Source organism: Megascapheus bottae, chromosome 17, assembly GCF_031878675.1.
Source record: "Megascapheus bottae isolate mThoBot1 chromosome 17, mThoBot2.hap1, whole genome shotgun sequence".
In the NCBI taxonomy this organism is placed as follows: Eukaryota; Metazoa; Chordata; class Mammalia; order Rodentia; family Geomyidae; genus Megascapheus; species Megascapheus bottae.
The window spans coordinates 28,593,775-28,614,457 of NC_143525.1; the positions used below are offsets into that span (position 1 = coordinate 28,593,775).

A 20,683-nucleotide genomic window follows, 5' to 3' on the forward strand; every position below is an offset into this window, starting at 1 on the left:
TATATACACATACTGGATGGATATATACATATGTACACATAAATCATGATGTATATACATATGTCTATAAACCAATATGCATAGGTACTTATATGTACTTATATGCATATACACAATGGGATATTACTTAGTCATGAAGAAAAAGAAAATTACATTATTTGAGGGAAAAGAGACGGAACTAGAAAACGCTCTGTTGAGTGAGATAAGCAAAGCTTTGCCACCTTTCTTCCTGTCCTCATTCTCTCATTCTTCCTTTCCCCTTTCCTGGGAAATACACAGGGCCTTGCAAGTGCTAGGCAAGCAGGTACTCTATAACACTGAGCTACATCTGCAACCCCTTCTTTTAACATTACCTTTAATACTTATAAAAATATTATAAAAGAGACTATAATTTCATGGCTTTAAATATAAGAAAACGGAGTGGAAATAAAAATTAAGATTGCTGCTCTTGGTTAACAAGAAGTACAAATTCTCTGGTGAAAAGACTACATTTTTTTTTTTTTTGCCAGTCCTGGGCTTGAGCTCAGGGCCTGAGCACTGTCCTTGGACTTTCTCAAGGCTAGAGCTCTACCACTTGAGTCTCAGCACCACTTCCAGCTTTTTTCTATGCATGTGGTACCAAGGAATTGAACCCTGGTCTTTGTGCATGCTAGGCAAGCACTCTATCACTAGGCCAAACTCCCGGCCCCAAGAGATTAATTTTTATGTCACAAATTACTCAATCTTTATCTTCTAGATACAAAGTGACCTTTGTAAAAAGTGTCCTTACAAGACGCAGAATTGGACTTCTCCATAGACTGTTTCAAAAGACACTGTTTATAGAGAGCTTCCTCACAATAGTCCCTTAGTCATTATCTAATCATGTATACATAGCTATGAAGAGACAGCACCAATCTAAATTCACTCAATATAACTTATGTAACTAAAAGAACCAATCAGACACTACTCAGTGGTAGCATACTTGCCTAGCATGTGCAAAGTCCTGAATTCTATCCCTGGCACCACAGACAAGCAAACAAAAATTCAAATCAAGTTATTTCACCATGTCCCATGGTTCTCCTTCCCCTTTATGGAACATTTGTTTAATGTCTAATTAAACTGTGTTACCAATTTGTAAATCTATTTTGTAAGGGAATAAACATTGTCTTTACTTTTAAGGATAACTTAACTTTCACTCTAGGTAATAAGACTAACTTAATCTATTCATTAAATGTGTGAAAAAATACCAAGAAAAAACCCAAAACTTTATCCTACCTTATTGTTTCTTCTATCAGACGATCTGAGCTGCAAATAAAAAGAAAATTCAAATCCTGGAATTATTAAACACATACTTAAGACTTGTAAGTAATTTCTTTACATTTATAACCATTTCAGACATTTATGAGATAAAAGTAATATAGAGGATACCTAGATACCTAGAGAAAATTCTGGACTCTGAAACTAATCTCTCCACATGAGTATAATTTGCATCTTGCTTTTATTTAACTTAAATCTTTCTCCACAGAGGCACCTGATTATTAATGCCAGAGCAGTTTTAAAGACAACAGAAAGAAATGAAAGTTCTTTAATCTATATAGCTCAGAGTTGTCACCACCATCTACTCAAAATAAGAATTATAACTAACTTGTTGAGACAGGATAGGCAAATACAGTAGTGATACCTGTAAGTAGTAATTACATTTTAAGTTTCTTCCTTTTCTGGGGAATTTTTTTTTTTAATCTAAACCAAATCTCAGCTCATTAAATTTTAGAATCTAAGAATGTGAACCAAGACAACAGGCATCTCTGGCCTATAATTGTACACCTTTAAGCACCACACTGGTGGAAAGAAAGAAACATGCCATTTCAGGGAGATAGTTTGGTCAAAGGAGCTTTGTGGAAAAGAGGAAAGCAAACTTCTAGTCATTTCTATTTACTTGGCACATTGCAAGGTACACAGTAGGCGCTTACAACCCTCCCCGCAACTACTTCTTTCCAAATTCTATAAAATATGTTCAAATTTTATTATTAAGTGAATGAGCTATAAAAGCCCAAGTTACTCCATGCATTAAGGAACAAAGATAAGCTTTTTTTTTTTTTTTTGTCTTTTTTTTGCCAGTCCTGGGGCTTGAACTCAGGGCCTGGGCACTGTACTTGGGCATTTTCAAGGCTTGAATTCTACCACTTGAGCCACAGTACCACTTGTTTTTTTTCTATGTATGTGGTACCAAGTAATCGAACTAGGGTCTTCATGCAAACTAGGCAAGCACTCTACCACTAGGCCAAACTCTCTGACCTAAAGATAAGCTCTTAGGAAGTGTCATTCTTTGTGTAAATTTGTGATTAATAATTTTAAAAATTTGCAAGACAGTGGTTAAGTCAGATGTGACTGCTGAAAGGATGATTTGACCACTCACTAGGTAGGTAAGATTCTCTGTGACTCAGTTTTCTCATCTACAAGCTGGCAATGATGACAGAACCTACTTGTTAAGGGAATTAAAGCTGTTTATCTATGTAATGATTATGTCCATCCTTGGCAATAGTAAGCACTAAGTATTCATTTGCCGCTACAGAGTAGATTTCAAATCTAAGCACAAAACTGCTATAAATTTTTAGCTGAGGCAAGCATGGTGGCTCACGCCTATAATCCTTGCTATTCAAGAGGCTGAGATCTGAGGATTGCAGTTCAAAGCCAGCCCAGGCACTAAAGTCCATGAGACTCTTACCTCCAATTGACCACCAGAAAACCAGAAGTGGCACTGCGGCTCCAGGGTGGTAGCCTTGAGCTGAAAGTCAGGGACAACACCCAGGCCCAGAGTTCAAGTCCCATGATCAAAAAAAAAAAATTCTAGCTGATTCTACTATTTTGGTGAACTCTATTTATTAAGTATTTATTCTTTTAGTAAATATGTACAGAAGTGCCTCTGGAGGGTACTGGGTCAGAGATGGGTAAAGAGATGAGGCACTAAGTACTGTAGACCTTAAATGATACAGATGAACAGTGTTTAAGTGGCCACAAGGTCACAAAAGCCTGAGTGATTAACTGAGGTTAACAGTGCCTTGATCAACACAGTGGCTGGTCATAAAAATATTTTGAAATCCAGGTAGTATAATATCAAGTAGGTATTATACTATTATAACTCTATTATTAAGTTCAACAAACTAGTCTTGTGCTAATAGCCTTACTGAATGAAGATAAAACAAAACAAATCAATACAGAAGAGAAGACAAACTACTGATTTGGAACTGTATTAAGAATAATGATAGCCAACATGGGCTTATTAGGAACCATGACCTAAATGCCTTGAGATTTTAATCTAATCCTCACGAAATTCTATGAGCTTGATTCAACCATTCTAATTGACAAAAAAGAAATTGAGTCCTACAGTTATCCAGCAGGGCTAGGATTCAAACTCAAACAGTCTGACATAAAACATTTGGCTCTTGCTATTTCAATAAATGAAGCTATTTTTCCCTATCTTTTCCCCTCACAGTCAGTCTCTTTTTTCCTACTTCTATACTCCAGCAAGAATCACAGCATAATCCTGTACTGAGGAAAAGACACAACACCATGCGAGAAAATATTTATAAACCACATATATTTGACAAAGGATTATAGGAACTTAGAATGTGGTAAACAAAAACAAAAACACCCAACCAGAAAACAGATGAGACACAAGGAGACATTTCACTGAAAATCTGCAGATAGAAAATCAGCATTTGGAAGGCCCACGTATCTTCCCCTTTGGAAAAATGTTTTTCTCTTTTAAACCCCTAAATACACTTTCCTTCTAATCTTCAGACACACTGCAGGGCATATTTCAAAAAACAACATACACCACTGTGCAGGAGTCATGCTCACAGCTTGGACCTTCATCTTTTTTTTTTTGCCAGTCCTGGGCTTGAGTTCAGGGCCTGAGCACTGTCCTTGGACTTTCCTCAAGGCTAGTGTTCTACCCTGAGCCACCACACCACTTCTGGCTTTTTCTATATATGTGGTACCAAGGAATCGAACCTGGGTCTTCGTGCATGCTAGGCAGGCACTCTACCACTAGGCCAAACTCCTGGCCTCTTGGACCTTCATCTTATATGAAGAAGATACAAACATCAGTCTAAACACACATGTGGCACAGTAGTTACAGGTGTCACACACAAGTATGCCCCCCATCCTTAGCATATACAGTGGACTGTCTTTTGTTTCTTAAGTGGCTTTGACACAGTACAAGTTTTTCATTTGAAGTTTTTACTATAACTCACAAAAATAACCTTAGCTACTCAGGAGGCCAAATTCCAGAGGATTATGGTTCAAAGTGAGCCTGAGCAGAAAAATCTACAAGACTCCATCTCTAATTAACCAGTAAAACGCCAGACTGAAGACATATCTCAAATGAGTAATAATCTGAGTGAGAGCTTTAAGTACTGTGTTCTAACCCAAGTATTAGCACAAAATAAACCTAATTATCCATTGCCAAATCCAAGGTCAACTATAAATGTAGATGAAAGTTTTGATTCCACCCCCCCCAAAGAATTTTAAGCAACCATTTTACAAAATTAAAGAGAACAAACTTGACTGATTATAGCAGAATCAGAAAATTTAACAAAGAATATGGAGGGCCAGGAGTTTGGCCTAGTGGTAGAGTGCTTGCCTAGCATCCACAGAGACCAGATTCAGTTTCTCATTACCACAAACATAGAAAAAGCCAGAAGTAGTGCTGTGGCTCAAGTGGGAGTGTTAGCCTTGAGGAAAGCCCAAGGACAGTGCTCAGGCCCTGAGTTCAAGCCCAGGACTGGCAAAACAAACAAACAAACAAACAAAAAAACAAAAAAACAATATGGAATCCAGTTGGCATTTACTGTCTAGTAGACAAATGGACTGAAAATCCTGAACAAAAATTCTATGAAATACTTAGTATTTTCTAAACAGGAATTAAAAAAAAATTCCTTCCTTTGTACATCATCTTTATAGTAACGAAATCTTTTAAAAAATTTCCTCATATATCAATCCCCATCAAAATCCCAAAGACATTCTTTAGTGAAATAGAAGATACAATCCAAAGGTTCATATGGAACAAGAAAAGACCTAGAATAGCCAAAACAATTCTAGGCAAAAAGCTGGTGGTATTACAATACCAGACTTCAAACTCTACTATAGAGCCATAATAACAAAAACCGCTTGGTATTGGCACAAAAACAGACCAGAAGATCAGTGGAACAGAATAGAAGACCCAGAAACAGAACCACATACCTATAGTCAACTTGTATTTGACAAAGGAGCCAAAGAGAAACAGTGGACCAAACACAGTCTATTCAATTATTGGTGCTGGCAAAACTGGGTAACCACATGTAGAAAACTAAAAATTGACCCTAGCCTTTCGCCATGCACAAGCATTAACTCCAAGTGGATCAAAGACCTCAATGTCAGACCGGAAACCGTGAAACTGCTACATGATAAGAGTAGGAGAGACACTGGAACTCATAGGCACAGGCAAAAGATTCCTGAACAGAATCCCAGGGTCACAACAGATTGGAGAGAGACTCGATAAATGGGACTATCTAAAAATAAAGTTTCTGCACAGATAAAAGCATAGCTACTAAAGTAGAAAGACAGCCAACCAACTGGGAAAAGATATTTACCAATAATACATCTGACAAATGCTTAATATTCAGTATCTACAGGGAACTTAAGAAACTAATTCCCCCCAAACCCAACAAACCATTCAATAAATGGGCAAGGGAACTAAAGAGAGACTTATCAGAAGAAGAGATTAAAATGGCAGGAAAGCATATGAGAAAATGCTCATCATCCATGGTCATAAAGGAAATGCAAATAAAAACAACCCTAAGATATCATCTTACCCTAGCAAGAATGGCCAAGATTTTGAACTCAGACAATGACAGTTGCTGGCGGGGTTGTGGAGAAATAGGAACCCTACTACACTGTTGGTGGGATTGTAAACTAGTTCAGCCACTCTGGAAAAGCATTGTGGAGGTTTCTTAAAGAACTGAAAATAGACCTTCCCTACGATCCCGCCATACCACTCTGGGCATCTACCCTGAACATCATAACCCAAGATATGATAGGGACACCTGCTCAGCTATGTTCATCTCTGCACTATTCACAACAGCCAGGCAATGGAAACAACCCAGATGCCCTACTGCAGATGAATAGAGACAGAAAATGTGGCATATATATACAATGGAATTCTACATAGCCAACAGACAAGATAAAATAATGGCATTCACAGGGAAGTGGATGAATCTAGAGCGAATCATGTTGAGTGAGACAAGTCAAGACCAAAGGAACAAAAGGAGCATGGTATCCTTAATATATGGATATTAGATCCAAACAGTACAAGAGAGGACTCAATATTTACATACCCAATGCTATGGACATGGTATTGGAAATATAACTACATAGACATAAAAACCTATGACTCCATAGACATAATGTTTTATTACACTGATTAATAAGTATCTATGATATACAAACCCTTGGCCTAATTTTGATTATGTTCTAGAAATTAAGAGCCTGTGATTGTATAGATTCCCTTCTTGAACACTGTTTGTTAAACATGTCATTTGAAATATGATGTAAAAATCAATGTTAATAAATTCTTTAATAAAATTTAAAAAAAGAAAAAAATTTCCTCATATAGCAATCACTAAAACTTACATCTGGCTTCTGATCAAGGTTTGAGGATCTGACTGTATAATTCACCTCATGGAATTGTTGTAAGGCTCAAAAGAGATAATATAAACAAAGAAACCTGTACACTGGAGAAGCATACAGACATACAGTTGATCTAGATCAAGGTTCTTTAATACTTTCTTTGGGATCTCCTTCTCTTGTTCTAAACATAAACAACTTACACGTTTCCAAGTTCAGCTTAAGAGTCAGGTGAAGCATCTCCCATCCCACCCAAACACGCGGGCAAAACCAGTTCCTCTCCATTCTCAACAATTCACCCAGAATATAATAAGTACTTTAGATATACCAGATATTGAGTTATACACTGAAAGGAAAAAATGGTTTAAATTTTAAAGGTTTACAAGTGTTGTTTTCATAGACTCTAACTTAATATTTCTGAAAAACACATTATTTCAGGGACCATCTTACTTATTGTTTACTTTCCCTAAATGGAATGAGTTCCCAGGGGTAGAGACTGAGTCTGATGTATCTTGGAATCCCCAGTGTCTAGTACAATACCTAACACACACAAAACACTCATTAAATGCCTGATAAATGAATATATAAGTAACAAATACTTTTGTTTTTCAGTATTGGGGTTTCAACTCAGAACTTTGCACTTGAGCCATGCTTCAAGCCCACAGATTCTTCTTGTACTAAAGAAGTGTATCAAACAAGGCGAACACTGGAATAACATTTGTAAATTTCCACAGGCAACTTATCATATCATGTCACAGCAGACCTTATCACATGATACCACTGGGGAGACAAAATGACAAAATGCTTCACTAAGAGTACTTTCATTTCCATCTTTTTTTTTTCCCCCCAGTCCTGGGCCTTGAGCTCAGGGCCTGAGCACTGTTCTTGGGCTTTCTCAAGGCTAGAACTCTACCACTTGAGCCACAGCACCACTTCTGCCTCTTTTCTATGTATGTGGTACCAAGGAATCGAACCTGGGTCTTTGTGCCTGCTAGACAAGCACTCTACCACTAGGCCAAGCTCCTGGCCTCTCATTTCCATTCTTATTAACAAAGTTATGTGCTAAATGAAGACAGACTTGATTGTGCTACTGAATTAAACAAACTGCAAGTGAAGAAAAAATTAGTTCAATATTAAAGTTCCTAACTATGTCATTTTGCTTAACTATTTTAATGTCAGGAGCAAATAAATCTTTGACAGGGAATCTTAAAATACCACACAAATGGAATAATGTATAATAAAAGAGTCAAAGTTCTCGTAAGCTAAAAACTCAATTTCTATTATATAAATAATTCCTGGTTTAGGTAAGCATATATTTTAAGATCAGGAACAATGATTCATACCTATCATTCCAGCTATTAGGAGGTAGAAATAGAGAAGGTTGTGGTTCAAAGCCAGCCTAAACAAAAACCATCTCAATCAATAAGCTGAACATTGTGATACGTTTCTGTCAGCCCAGCTATGTGGGAGATACAAACAGGAATGTCAGGGTCCAAGGATGGGTTGGGCAAAAACTTGAGACCCTAACTGAAAAAGAACTAAAGCAAAAAAGGCTAGGTATTATGTGATTTAAGTGGTAAGATTGTCTACCTAGCAAACAAAAGGCAAATTCAAACAAAAGCACCACAGGAGGCCTGGGGGGTGAGGCAGGAGGGAGAGGAGAAAAAGGAAAAGGTATTTGCATATTTCAAACCATATAGTTTGAAGTAACCTGTAATTTCTTTCATAGTTCCCAATGTTCAACTTTAGAACATTGCTGTCTGAGAACCACTTCACAACCATTACCTTTATAATGTTTTTTTTCTTATTGGGGTAATGTTTCACAAAGAATATATATGTGGTGTGTATATAATTTCATGGTAGGTACCATGAAAATAACAAACAGTATGAAGTTTAAAGAGAAGTTGAAGAATAAATACTACTGTCCAAACTGGAGTGAGGCTTACTTATTGGCCAGGTGATTTCCTCAACACCTGTTCTATAGCATAAAACATTCAAGTCTTTATTGTGATAAAACTGCATGTCATGAATCATAAGGGTTCCTAAATAGTGGAGAAATCTAATGTAAGTATCTTTGGATGCAAGGAGTCTATTATTCCATTCACAGATACTATACCTGATCAGTATTTAATGGGAAGCATATGATTCCTTCTTATAAAGGTCTTATATTTTAAAATATAGCCATAGTCCATTAACACAATTAGGATTTCATCACATTATTATTCATTAGAATTGTATATTAAACAGTCAACAAAAACATTCTCAACTAAGTACTGTAACCTGTTGAAGAATAACTTGCTTCATATAATAGTTGTATAATTGAAAATTTATCTAAAACAAATTCCCAGAGTGCTTTTTCTAAAGTTATTTAATCCTACAGCCATTCACTCTCATAATCATACAGCACAAGACAACAGCTACTATTCCATCTTAAATATGAAAAAACAGCCAAGAAGCCATGTTATTTGTTTTTGAAAGAAATGAAAAGCTACTGGTATTTTAATTCCCAACAAAATCCATTTCACACTCAAGTGATTAAAGTACATCAATGATTATGGTAGTTTTAGAGTAGTTCATGAAAACATTTACAGTCTTAACTGTAAGTTTCTACTGAATGACCTTTTCCTTATCCCAAGGCAAACATAAATAAAATTAGGTTAACTGTAAAAAAACAAATGACCTATGCTAAGCTGGTTCCTTAACACAATGAAAATCAAATTTTAAAGGAGCAACTCACAGGGGAGGCAGTGTGTGATGTGAGACAAATATGGAAATAGGTTAGGAAATGTACATTTAGTAAGAGCTATGCATTAAATAGTTATGAGCCTGTGACCTACATCCTGTATGACTCTTGTTTCCTCATCTGTAAATGAGAGCTATTTGCCAAAGACTAAATAATATAAAAGAATCTAAAATTTTAAAAGAAACTTCATGGGGAATTTGTTTGGCAAAGCAAAAGCTAACCGGTTATAATTATAACCAGTTTGCAGGGTATGGTACAATCATCAAAATTAGATTTCACATGTGTGTAATGTTTGTGTAGGTGTTTATGCCTTGTAACCTGTGCAGTCAATAAATATGCGGTGAGTAATGAATAAAACAGGTTTTCTACATTGGGGTTCACAGAATATACATCTATTTGTTTATGTCTATTGTTTCACAAAATAATTAGATATAAAATAATAGAAGCCAACCTAAATGAGTTTCCAATGGCTAAATATGAACATGGTGAACAAAAAAAATAATTACAGTGCTCCATCTTACCTAGGAAGCAATGAATTTAATCCCTACTCTCTCTCACACTCACACACACGAGCTTAATTAAATTCAGTTAATTTATGAATCTATGCTGATATAAATTCATGAATAAAATAAATGATTAAAACCCAGCTCTTCTTAAAGAATTACAAAAATCCACAGCAGGCAAACAGCATTGTGGAGAAAATTGACAGACATCACCATAGCCAAGAAATTGAATTTAACAGCTTGAATAAGACATATGGACATGCTCTATACCTTGATATAATGGCTCTAAAAATGGTAATACTGGGTTTTCTTTCCAAATTGTATGGGGTCACGATTATAACACTTAACACTTCCCAATTAGGGGTTGTCTGATGTTTCCTCCTGACAAATTAAGTTAGGAAGTTTTGTCATGAATTAGAGGGGACTAAGAAAGCATGATAACTAAGTGGAACATGGGAGTCTGAAATGGATCTTGAAATATATACAAGGACATCAATGGAAAACTTGTAAATGTAGGGTTTTTTTGTTTTGTTTTTTGCTAGTCCTGGGCTTAGGCTCAGGGCCTGAGCACTGTCCTTGGGTTTTCTCAAGGCTAGGGCTCTACCACTTTAGCCACAGCACCACTTCTGGTTTTTTTCTAGGTATATGGTACCAAGGAATCGAACCAGGTCTTTGTGTATGCTACCACTCTACCACTAGGCCAAACTCCAGGCCCTGTAATATTTTTGTGCCAATTTTAGTTTGCTAGTTGATCATTATATGGAGTTACAAAAGCCCTAACATTACAAAAGATAACTTTTAATATCTTATTTCAAAATAATTTTAGACTTACAGAAAAATCATAAAAAGATTATTACTTTATTTATTTTTTTGCCAGTCTGGGGCTTGAACTCAGGGACCGAGCATTGTTCTTGGGCTGTTCTCAAGGCTAGCACTCTACAACCTGAGCCACATCACCACTTCCAGTTTTTCTTGTAGTTAATTAAGAGATGAGAGTTTCACAGACTTTAGCGGCCAACCTGGCTTTGAACTGCCATCCTAGATCTCAAGCTACCAGAGTAGTTAGAATTATAGTCCTGAGCCACCTCGCCTGGCTACTTCTGGCTTTTTCTATGTATGTGGTATGGAGGAATGGAACCCAGGTCTTTGTGCATTCTAGGCAAGCACTCTACCACTAGGCCATGTTCCCAGCTCAACCTTCGTGTTATTAAGGGCATCTGACAGTGTTTCTGTATATGTTATTAGTGAGACACACTAGAGGGGAAATGTGACAATACTCTATAAAAAGCTTTTACCCTAAAATGAATATATTCTTTTTTACTTAAAGGGGTGGTAGAGCTCTTCAGCTAAAGGCTACCACCCTACCCTTGAGCTAAGCCCCACTTCCCAATTTCTAGAGGTTAACTGGAGATAAGAGTCTCAGGTTCTTTTGTGCCTGGGCTGGCTTTAAACTTTGATCCTCAGATCTCAACCTCCAGAGTAGCTAGGATTACAGGTACAAGCCACCATTCCTGGCCTTTTATTATTTAAAATAAGTTAATTTGGGGGAAAACATCTCAGAGCCCTTAGCAAATGAAATAAAACACTTAAAAGGCAGAAGATATTTTAAATATTACTTTGTAAACACATTTGTAATCTTATATTATCCAGCAAGTGATTTGTTATTTATCTATTTATTCATTGTGCCAGCCCTGGAACTTGAACTCAGTTAGAGCTCTACTTCTGGCTTTTTGATGGTTAATTGGAGATGAGTCTCATGGACTTTCTGCCCACATTGGCCTTTAACTACAATTCTCAGATGTTAGCCTCCTGAGTAGCTAGATTATAGGTATGAGCCACTGGTGTTCATGTTTGTAATTTATTTTAAAAATTTTTTAAATTTTTTTGTGCCCGTCTTGGGCTTGAGCTCAGGACTGAGCACTGTCCTTGGACTTTCTCAAGGCCAGAGCTCTACCACTTGAGCCTCAGCACCACTTCCAGCTTTTTTTCTATGTATGTGGTATTGAGGAATCGAACTCGGGTCTTTGTGCATGCTAGGAAAGTACTCTAACACTAGGCCAAACTTCAGCCCCCGTAATTTATTTTTTTTAAATAGTAATTTTTTTTAATGTCTTTAGATGTTCTGTGTTCTAATATTGAGAGCAACGGTGAAGTCTCTGCTTTTAGTCTTAACAATTCCTAGAATTCATTAAATGATCACAATCCACTTAATTTCATCTTGTCTCAGTTTCTCTCTGTACAGGATGAAGAAAAAGCTTTCCCATAAGAATGATGATCGATCTATCTATCTATCGATCTATCTACATATCTATCTATCATAAGAAAAAATATCTATATAGTGTTTCAGGATACTTTGTACTTTGATTAAACAAAAATGGAAAAATGAGTGAGGCACTGGTGACTCATGTCTCCAACCCTAGGTACTTAAGGAGGCTGATCTCTAATAATCACAGTTTGAGGCATGGCTGGGCAGGAAAGTTTGAGATAGTCGTATCTCCAACTAACTATCAAAAAAAAAACAGGTAGAACTGTAGCTTAAGCGCTAGAGTGAAAAAAGCTAAGAGAAGTGTCCAAGCTGTGAACCACCACAGGAACACACAAAAAATGTTTTACTTTGGTTTCTCATCGTTTTTATAACAAGCAAATTACTTAATAAACATGTATTTAAACTAGCTTCTTTCTTTCTTATTCCCTCCCTCCCCCTCCTTCTCTCTCTTCCTCTCCCTCCCTCCCTCCCTCAACTCTCACTCTCTCTCTTTCTCTGCCAGTAGTGGGGCTTGAACTCAGGGCCTTGGCGCTGCCCCTGAGCTCTTTTACAAGCACGCTACCACTTTAGCCACAGCTCCATTTCTAGTTTTCTTGCGACTAACTGGAGACACGAGTTTCACAGACTTTCCTGCCCAGGCTGGCTTTGAACTGAAATCCTCAGATCTCAACCTGCCAAGTAGCTAGGATTTATAGGCATGAGCCATCAGTGCCTGCCTGTTTTTTTTTCCTATAAAATGACTATGAAATCCTTAGCTTTCTTTGAATAATTAAAAATATAAAGCGTCCTGCAAATTCCTTTAATAAAATATACTGTATAATGTATTTTGAAATAATGACATAAGGATAGCAGAACATAAAGGATCATTTTGGTATACTATTTTCAATTTCAAATTATTCTTGCAAAAATAAACTACTACAGGCCGGGAGTTTGGCCTAGTGGTAGAGTGCCTGCCTAGCATGCACGAAGACCCAGGTTCGATTCCTCCGTACCACATTCATAGAAAAAGCCAGAAGTGGTGCGGTGGCTCAGGGTAGAACACTAGCCTTGAGGAAAGCCCAAGGACAGCGCTCAGGCCCTGAGCTCAAGCCCAGGACTGGCAAAAAAAATAAAATAAAAAATAAACTACTACATTTCTGTTTCACTAGTCTTTCTTTTCTTTGAGAAAGGGTTTTCTGTATTACTGTATAATAATACAGAAACAGTAATTACTGTTCAAGACAGCCTCAAACTTGTGAGCCTCCTGCCTCAGCTTCTTGATGACTATGGGCATGTATTGCCACATCTGCCTGTCTGATAATAAATAATACAAACATAATACAATCTAATTTATTTTATACTGTTTGAATATTATAACCTTTAAATTACTCTGCACCTGTATCACTGTAGTTCTGGATGCAATGCTTATTTTTTATAGTGTTCTTGGTTAAATATAAAATCAACTACAAAGTTGTAAATGACTATAAACTAAACTCTAGGAAAGACTGCCCCCTTGTGCCAGCTGGTAACATTCAGCAAAGTAAAAGAGTAATAACTACTTCCAACACTGGAAGTATAAGGGTTCCTTAAAAAAAAACCTTCACTGGCTGAGGGTATAGCTTTGCAACAGAGCACTTTCCTAACAAGATGAAATACTGTGTTCAATTCTCAGCACTACACACATCACACATACATACACAAAAGATCTCCCTCTCTCTCTCTTCTATTTTTTTTTTTTTTTTGCCAGTCCCAGGGCTTGAACACGGGCCTGAGCACTGTGTTCAAGGCTAGAGCTCTACCACTTGAGCTAAAGCACCATTTCCGGCTTTTTCTATGTATGTGGTACCAAGGACTTGAAACTGGGTCATTGTGCATGCTAGGCAAGCACTCTACCATTAGGCCAAACTCCCAGCCTCACCCCCTCTTCTCTCTCTCCTCTCTCCTGTTTATGTGTGTGTGGTATATGTATAGACAGGGTCTCAATACGTTACCCAGGCTGGTCTTGACTTGTGGGTTAAAGCAATCCTTCTCACTGACACTATAGGAATACATTACCATACTCTGTCTTTTCTGTGCTCTGATATTAATAGCTGACATTTAAAGTGGTAATCCTTAAAGGCAGGTGAGTTGAACAGTACCTTAAGCTCACATGACATGACTAATTCATGAAATTCAGTAGTAGTTATCAACATTATGCCTAACAGTATCATGGGTACAAGTTAATCAAATACTCATAGGCTGAGTTAAGAGTAAGTAATTTTCTGATCCTTAAGTTATACAACAAAATACAAGCAGGAAGATAAAACAAAACAAAGCAGTGTGCTGTGGCTGTAGCTCAATGGCAGAGTATTTGTCTAACATGCACAAGGGCCCTCAATCTATAGAAATGACCAAAACAAAACAAAGAAACAATGACTTGTTTTAAAATACATACATAAGGGTTTAGGTATTTTCTTTGGAAATGGCAGAATTTTTTTTTCTAGATTTGATACACAGCCTACTTATTTACCCTTTATAAATCTTTTTAGTATGTTAGTAACAACATTCAGACATAAATTAACTGCTATTGTTATTGTTAGTTATAAGTAGTATATACAAAAGCATTGAGAATAGTTTTACTAAAGAGAATATATTAAGGCAATAGAAAACATATTAGAGATAACACCTGGGAAGTGAAACACGCAAAAGCATCCCATCTTTCCTAATTATGTTAGGAATCACTGCAATCCCACTTCTGCAGAATAGCCATGAGGAGAATTAGCATGACAAACCACAATGCAGACACTCAAAAATATACTCAAAAAATACCTACTTTCGGAGGTGGTCATGTTCTTTTAAAAACAGTTCCGTTCTCCTGTTGTTTATTCCAGACCCACTTTTATACGACCTAAAACAGGTTAAGAAAAATTAAGAACACTTTTGGAAGATACTGTACAACCAGATTAAGGAACTGCCATGGTGACATCAAGAGGACAAACTACATCATCATACTTTTGAATGATAAAAAAAATGTTTTTAACTTTCTAAAACTGCTACTATAAATACAAATGTTTCTCTTAATTTAGACCTAAGTTTTACAGTTTCTCATCCAAATCGTCCCCAAATTCTTAAGCAACAATAATGTCTTCTTTCTCTCTTGGGTGTACCTTCATTTGCTCCAGGTGAAAGCACACCTGGAGGCCGATTAGCACACATCCCATGGAGTGGGAGTGCTTTCCTCCCTCTCTCCCTCTCTGCAGCTGGGCATGTCCATGTCACATATCCACTGAAGTGATAGCTAAGAACACTGACATGCAGTGAAAGGTCTCAGTATTAATCTCCAGCACATTAAAATTACACAAAAAAGTGGAGAAAAAAAAAAAAAAACAACAAAAATGAAAGGACCAGAGTTGTGGCTCAAGTACCAGAGCTTCTGCCTAGTATGAAGCCCTAGACTCAAACCCCAGTATTTGCAAAATTTTTTAAATTTTTTATTACTACTATGAATATTTTCATTTTTCTTATTCCAACTAGTAAGGGAGAAGAAATTTTTAAAAATTCATTACCTGGCCAGGTACTGGAGGATCACACCTGTAATCCTAGCTACTAAGGAGGCTGAAATCTGAAGACTGAGATTCAAAGCCAGGAAAGACTGTGAAACTCTTACCTCAAGTTAAAAACCAAAAGGCTGCAAATAAAGCTCTGACTTAAGTCACAGAGTTCCAGTCTTGAGCAAAGAAGCTCAGTGACAGTGCCCAGCCCCAGTACTGGTGCAATAAATAAATAAAAAAAATTAATTAACTGAACAAATACTATAGAGACAGTGCTGCTGTTAGAAATGAAGGATTGGGGGCTGGGAGTTTGGCCTAGTGGGACAGTGCTTGCCTAGCATGCATGAAGGCCCAGGTTTGATTCCTTGGTACCACATACATAGAAAAAAGCCGGAAGTGGTACTGAGGCTCAAGTGGTAGAGGTCTAGCCTTGAGAAAACCCAAGGACAGTGCTCAGGTCCTGAGCCCAAGCCCAAAACCGGCAAAAAAAAAGAAAAAAAAAAAAAAAAGAAATGAAGGACTGGTGAAAGGCAGTGCCATGGTACAAAGCACAGGGAAGTGGCAGGAAAGTGACAACATCTCAGAACTAGAGTAAAGGCTGAATTAATACCTGCCCAAATGTCTGATTTTTGAAGGGAGGAGCAAAAGGTAGGTGATAATCAGGAAGTAAACATGGAGAACTCAATTATGGGCAAAAATTCTTAGGGTACAGATCAGAGAATTCATGAACGTATTATCTGAGCTGGACTTTGAATTAAGACAGGAAAGTAAAGATTAGCAGGAGTACTTGGTGACACTAGGGTCAACAAGGACTATCTAAGAAGATTAGGACTGTACTGTAGCAGCAACATTCAAAGAACAGGGAAATGGGAATTAGAAACCCTGAGATCTAAATCCTGGCTTTACTAATCAATTGGTTGTTAACCACAGACATATTCCTTTTGACTTTTCTTTTTTCTGGCTAGGCCTGGACCTTGAACTCAGGGCCTGGGCACTGTTCTTGGGCTGTTCTCAAGGCGAGCCCTCTACCACTTGAGTCACAGCACCACTTCTGGCCTTTTCTGTGTATGTAGTACTGAGGAATCAAAAGGAATTGAACCCAGGCCTTCATGCCTGCTAGGCAAGCATTCTACCACTAGGCCACACTCCCAGCTAACCACAGATATATATATTATCTTTTTTAAAAATATAAAAATCTACAAATAACATAAAAAGTAACTTACTCAATATCCTTTCGTACTGATCCCATAAGATTCTCCCTTTCTCGTATTGCCGTAAAATTTGCTTTGGTTTTATGAAACTCATGTGTGTAATCCTGCAATAAATCAATATCCAGTCTCAATAGAAGTTAATTATGTATGTTCATCTCAAACAAGTTGTGGTTTGTCATCACATCACAAATTTCAAAATACCATCCTTATTTTCTAGTACCCTGTTGTTAAGACCTAGAATTATAGACAATTTTATTGTGTGTGTGGGTCATGGGGCTTGATCTCAGCCTGGGCGCTGTCCCTGAGCTCTTCAGCTTAAGGCTACCACCCTATCCTTGAGCCAAGCCCCACTTCCCATTTTCTAGAGATCAACTGGAGATAAGTCTCAGGTCCTTTTGTGCCGGGCTGGCTTTGAACCTTGATCCTCAGCCTCGTGGGTAGCTAGGATTACAGTCGTGAGCCATCACGCCCGGCTTAATAGGTCATTTTTTATATGTAGGGAAAATGTAAACTTATCATTTCATGGAATTTATTTTTAGCTTTTATTTAGTTAATTTCCCCTTCCTTTTCTTTTTTCTTTTCCTTTTTTTTTTTTTTTGCCAGTAATGGAGTTCAAATTCTGGGCTTGCAGGCTGTCCCAGGGCTCCTTTTTCCTCTCAAGGTTAGCACTTTAATACTTGAGCCACAACACCACTTCCAGCTTTTTCTGTGATTAATTGGAGATAACCTCATAGACTTTCCTGTCCGGGCTAGATTCAAACCATGACCTTCAGATCCCAGCCTCCTAAGTAGATAGGATTACAGGCATGAGCCACCAGTGCCCGGGTTTAGTTAATTTTCTTGAATATACCAGACAAATCATCTTATTTTGCTACATTATAGGAATTTTGTCTCTTCCTTCCTAATCTCTCCCTTCTCTCTCCTTCTCCCCATACTTAGCTTAATCATACCACCCCAAAATACCAGAACAACTATGTTATACATCTGTGCTGATAATGAGCATCCTTGGGTTGTGTTGCTTTTTCCTTTAATGGGAATGCTTTTTGTGCTTTTCCATTAACCATAATATTAGCTTTTAATCTGATACTCAAACTTCTGTATTAGATAAAATATCTTATTCATGTACATGTACCCAATATGTATGTGTTGGTATTGGGGCTTAAAAAAAATCATTTTGTTGACTGGTTCCTTTTGGGGTTTTGTTTGGTTTTTTTATTTTTTATTTATTTTTTGCATATCCTGGGGATTGAACTCAGGGCCTGAGCACTGTGCATGGGGCTTTCTCAAGGGTAGCTCTCTGATCACTTGAGCCACAGCACCACTTCAAGCTTTTTTTTTCTATGTATGTGGTACCAAGGAATTGAACCTGGGTCTTTGTGCATGCTACTAGGCAAGCACTCTACCACTAGGTTAAACTCCCAGCCGGGTGTCCGGGCTTTTTTTTTTTTTTTGCCAGTCCTGGGCTTGAGCTCAGAGCCTGAGACAGTCCTTAGGTTTTTTTCTCAAGGCTAGAGCTCTACTGCTAGAACTACAGCACCACTTCTGGATTTTTCTATGTATGTGGTACTAAGGAATCAAACCTGGGTATTTGTGCATGCTAAGCAAGCACTAGGCCACTAGGCAAAACTCCTGGCCCTGTTTGGTCCTTAAACTGTTATTATAAAGATGATATACAGAGGGGTGATAGTTACAATAATTCAGGTAATGAGTACATTCATTCACTCCTTCCCTTGTTCTCTCCCAGGTTTTCCCTCCCATCCCCACACAGTTCATTTTCAACGTATCTTTTTGGTTTTTTTTACCTGTAGTATGTCTCTGTGTCGTTGTAACGTATGCATCAGTGCTGCATTCAAGGAGGGGACGCCAGCACTATTGGTATATTCTGCCATTTTATCATTTACCCCTGTAAGCTAGGAAGGAAAAATATTTTAGAAAGCAGTATAAACACCTAAAAGTAAATTATTTGCCTATATGCCCTTTTGGCAGATCACAAGACAATAAACCCAAACCAAAACAAATCCAAAATTCAACATTTCCCCTAAATAATCCACAAAGGCTAAAATAACAGCCATATAACATGGAGATGGCTGAGAAAAAAAACAAAAACAACAACAACAACAAAAAACCTCCAGTGGCTCTGGAAGAAGCACATCTTGAATGGATGGTTTCAACAAACATATCTGCGTTAATATAATGCAGTCCTACAGCTAGCAAGTACTCGATAACAAGCAGAGCAGCCATTACACAGAAAGCACTTACCCTTGCCAAAAGCTGTTCAATCTCTATTGCCATTGTCTCAAACATTCTGTCTTGGCTTGATCCATTTAAAAGCGGTGTTGTATCAGAACTAAAAGAAAAAATTTTTAAAATTCATTCATTACTCAAGTTGTTTAAAACACTCTTAAAAAGGTAATCATTCTTAAAGAGATCAAATAAACATTTCCTATAACTCTTTGGAAACTATGATTTTTATAAAACTTTTCTTATAAAATCATATATTCTTCAATATTAAGTATAGCATAAAATACAACTGAATGTGTTAAACATGGTACACACCTATAATCCCAACACTCTGGCAGCTGAGTCAGGAAAATTGTGAGGTCAAGACCAGCCTGATCACAGAGTAAGTTCTAGGTAAGCCTAAGCCTTAAAGCATGCCTACTATGCATGAAGCCCTAGGTTCGATTCTTCGGGAGAGAAATAAACAAACAAAAAACCAGAAAAAGCCAGAAGTAGGGCTGTGGCTCAAATGGTAGAGTGCTAGTCTTGAGAAAAAGAAGCTCGAGGACAATGCCCAGGCCAAGTTCAAGCCCTAAGACTGGCAAACAATAAGACAAAAACAAAAACACACCCACCCAACCAACAAAATAAATAACTGAATATGATGCTTGTTTACTGTTTCCCAAGTGATAGTAACTTAATTGTCTAATTAGATCCTAAATTTAAAGAACAAATGATGTAAAAGAAAACTAAACAATGGAGTTTGGCTCAATCATAAAGAACAAAATTATGTAAAATGCAGGAAAAATGACAGAATTAGGTATCATGTCAAGCAAACTAGATCCAGAAAGATATATGGTTACACTTTTTCTCTTACATATGGAATTTAAATTTCTAAAACATCCAGGTATACTGACTCATGTCTATAATCTTAGCTACTTGGGAGACTGAGATCAGAAAGACCATTGGCTTAAAGCCTGCCTAGGAAAAAATGTCCAGAGATACCATCTCAACCAATAAAAAGCTGAGAGCCGTGGTGTGTGTGTGTCATCCCAGCCTCGTAGAAAGCAAAAATAGGAGGGGTTTCATCTATGTCAGCCTGATCATGACACCCTATTTATAAAAATAATGGATCCAAAAGGACTGGAGGTATGGCTCTAGTAGTAGAATAATAGCTACCAAGGTCAAGTCCTTCGTTCAAACCCCACCACCACAACAAAAAGACATGAAAGCAGAATGGAGAATATCTAGCAAGAGGAAGGGATCCGTGATACAGGAAGGGAAGAGGGTATTTGGGAACAAAATATCAAAGTACATAATATACATATATGGAAATGCCATGATGAACTTCATTAAAAATGTAACATAAAAGGAAACTATAAACTCCTTACAAAAGAAGGCATTATAAATATGTATAATAGTTTTGTTATGGAACCTGTTAGAAATAATCTTTCAAGGTGTTTTGTTGGTGGTAGTTTGTTTTTTGGCACCAGTTCTAGAGTTTGAAATCAGGACCTGCTCATTGTCCCTGAGCTTCTTTTGCTTAAGGCTAGAATTCTACCACAAGAGCCATAACTCTTCCTGCT

The 20,683-nt window shown here is 37.3% G+C and overlaps 1 protein-coding gene across 3 annotated transcripts in view; it reads right to left on the bottom strand.

Moving 5' to 3' along the window:
• Gosr1 (golgi SNAP receptor complex member 1) overlaps positions 1-20,683 on the bottom strand; it is a 37,244-nt gene that overhangs the window by 8,574 nt on the left and 7,987 nt on the right. For all 3 annotated transcript variants that reach the window (XM_090350508.1, XM_090350507.1, XM_090350509.1), the window contains 5 exons: positions 19,137-19,224; positions 18,680-18,787; positions 16,890-16,981; positions 14,949-15,023; positions 1,255-1,284 (listed from right to left, as the gene is read on the bottom strand). In XM_090350508.1, the coding sequence (XP_090206634.1) occupies positions 1,255-1,284; positions 14,949-15,023; positions 16,890-16,981; positions 18,680-18,787; positions 19,137-19,224 (393 nt within the window). The remainder of the gene's footprint in view (positions 1-1,254; positions 1,285-14,948; positions 15,024-16,889; positions 16,982-18,679; positions 18,788-19,136; positions 19,225-20,683) is intronic.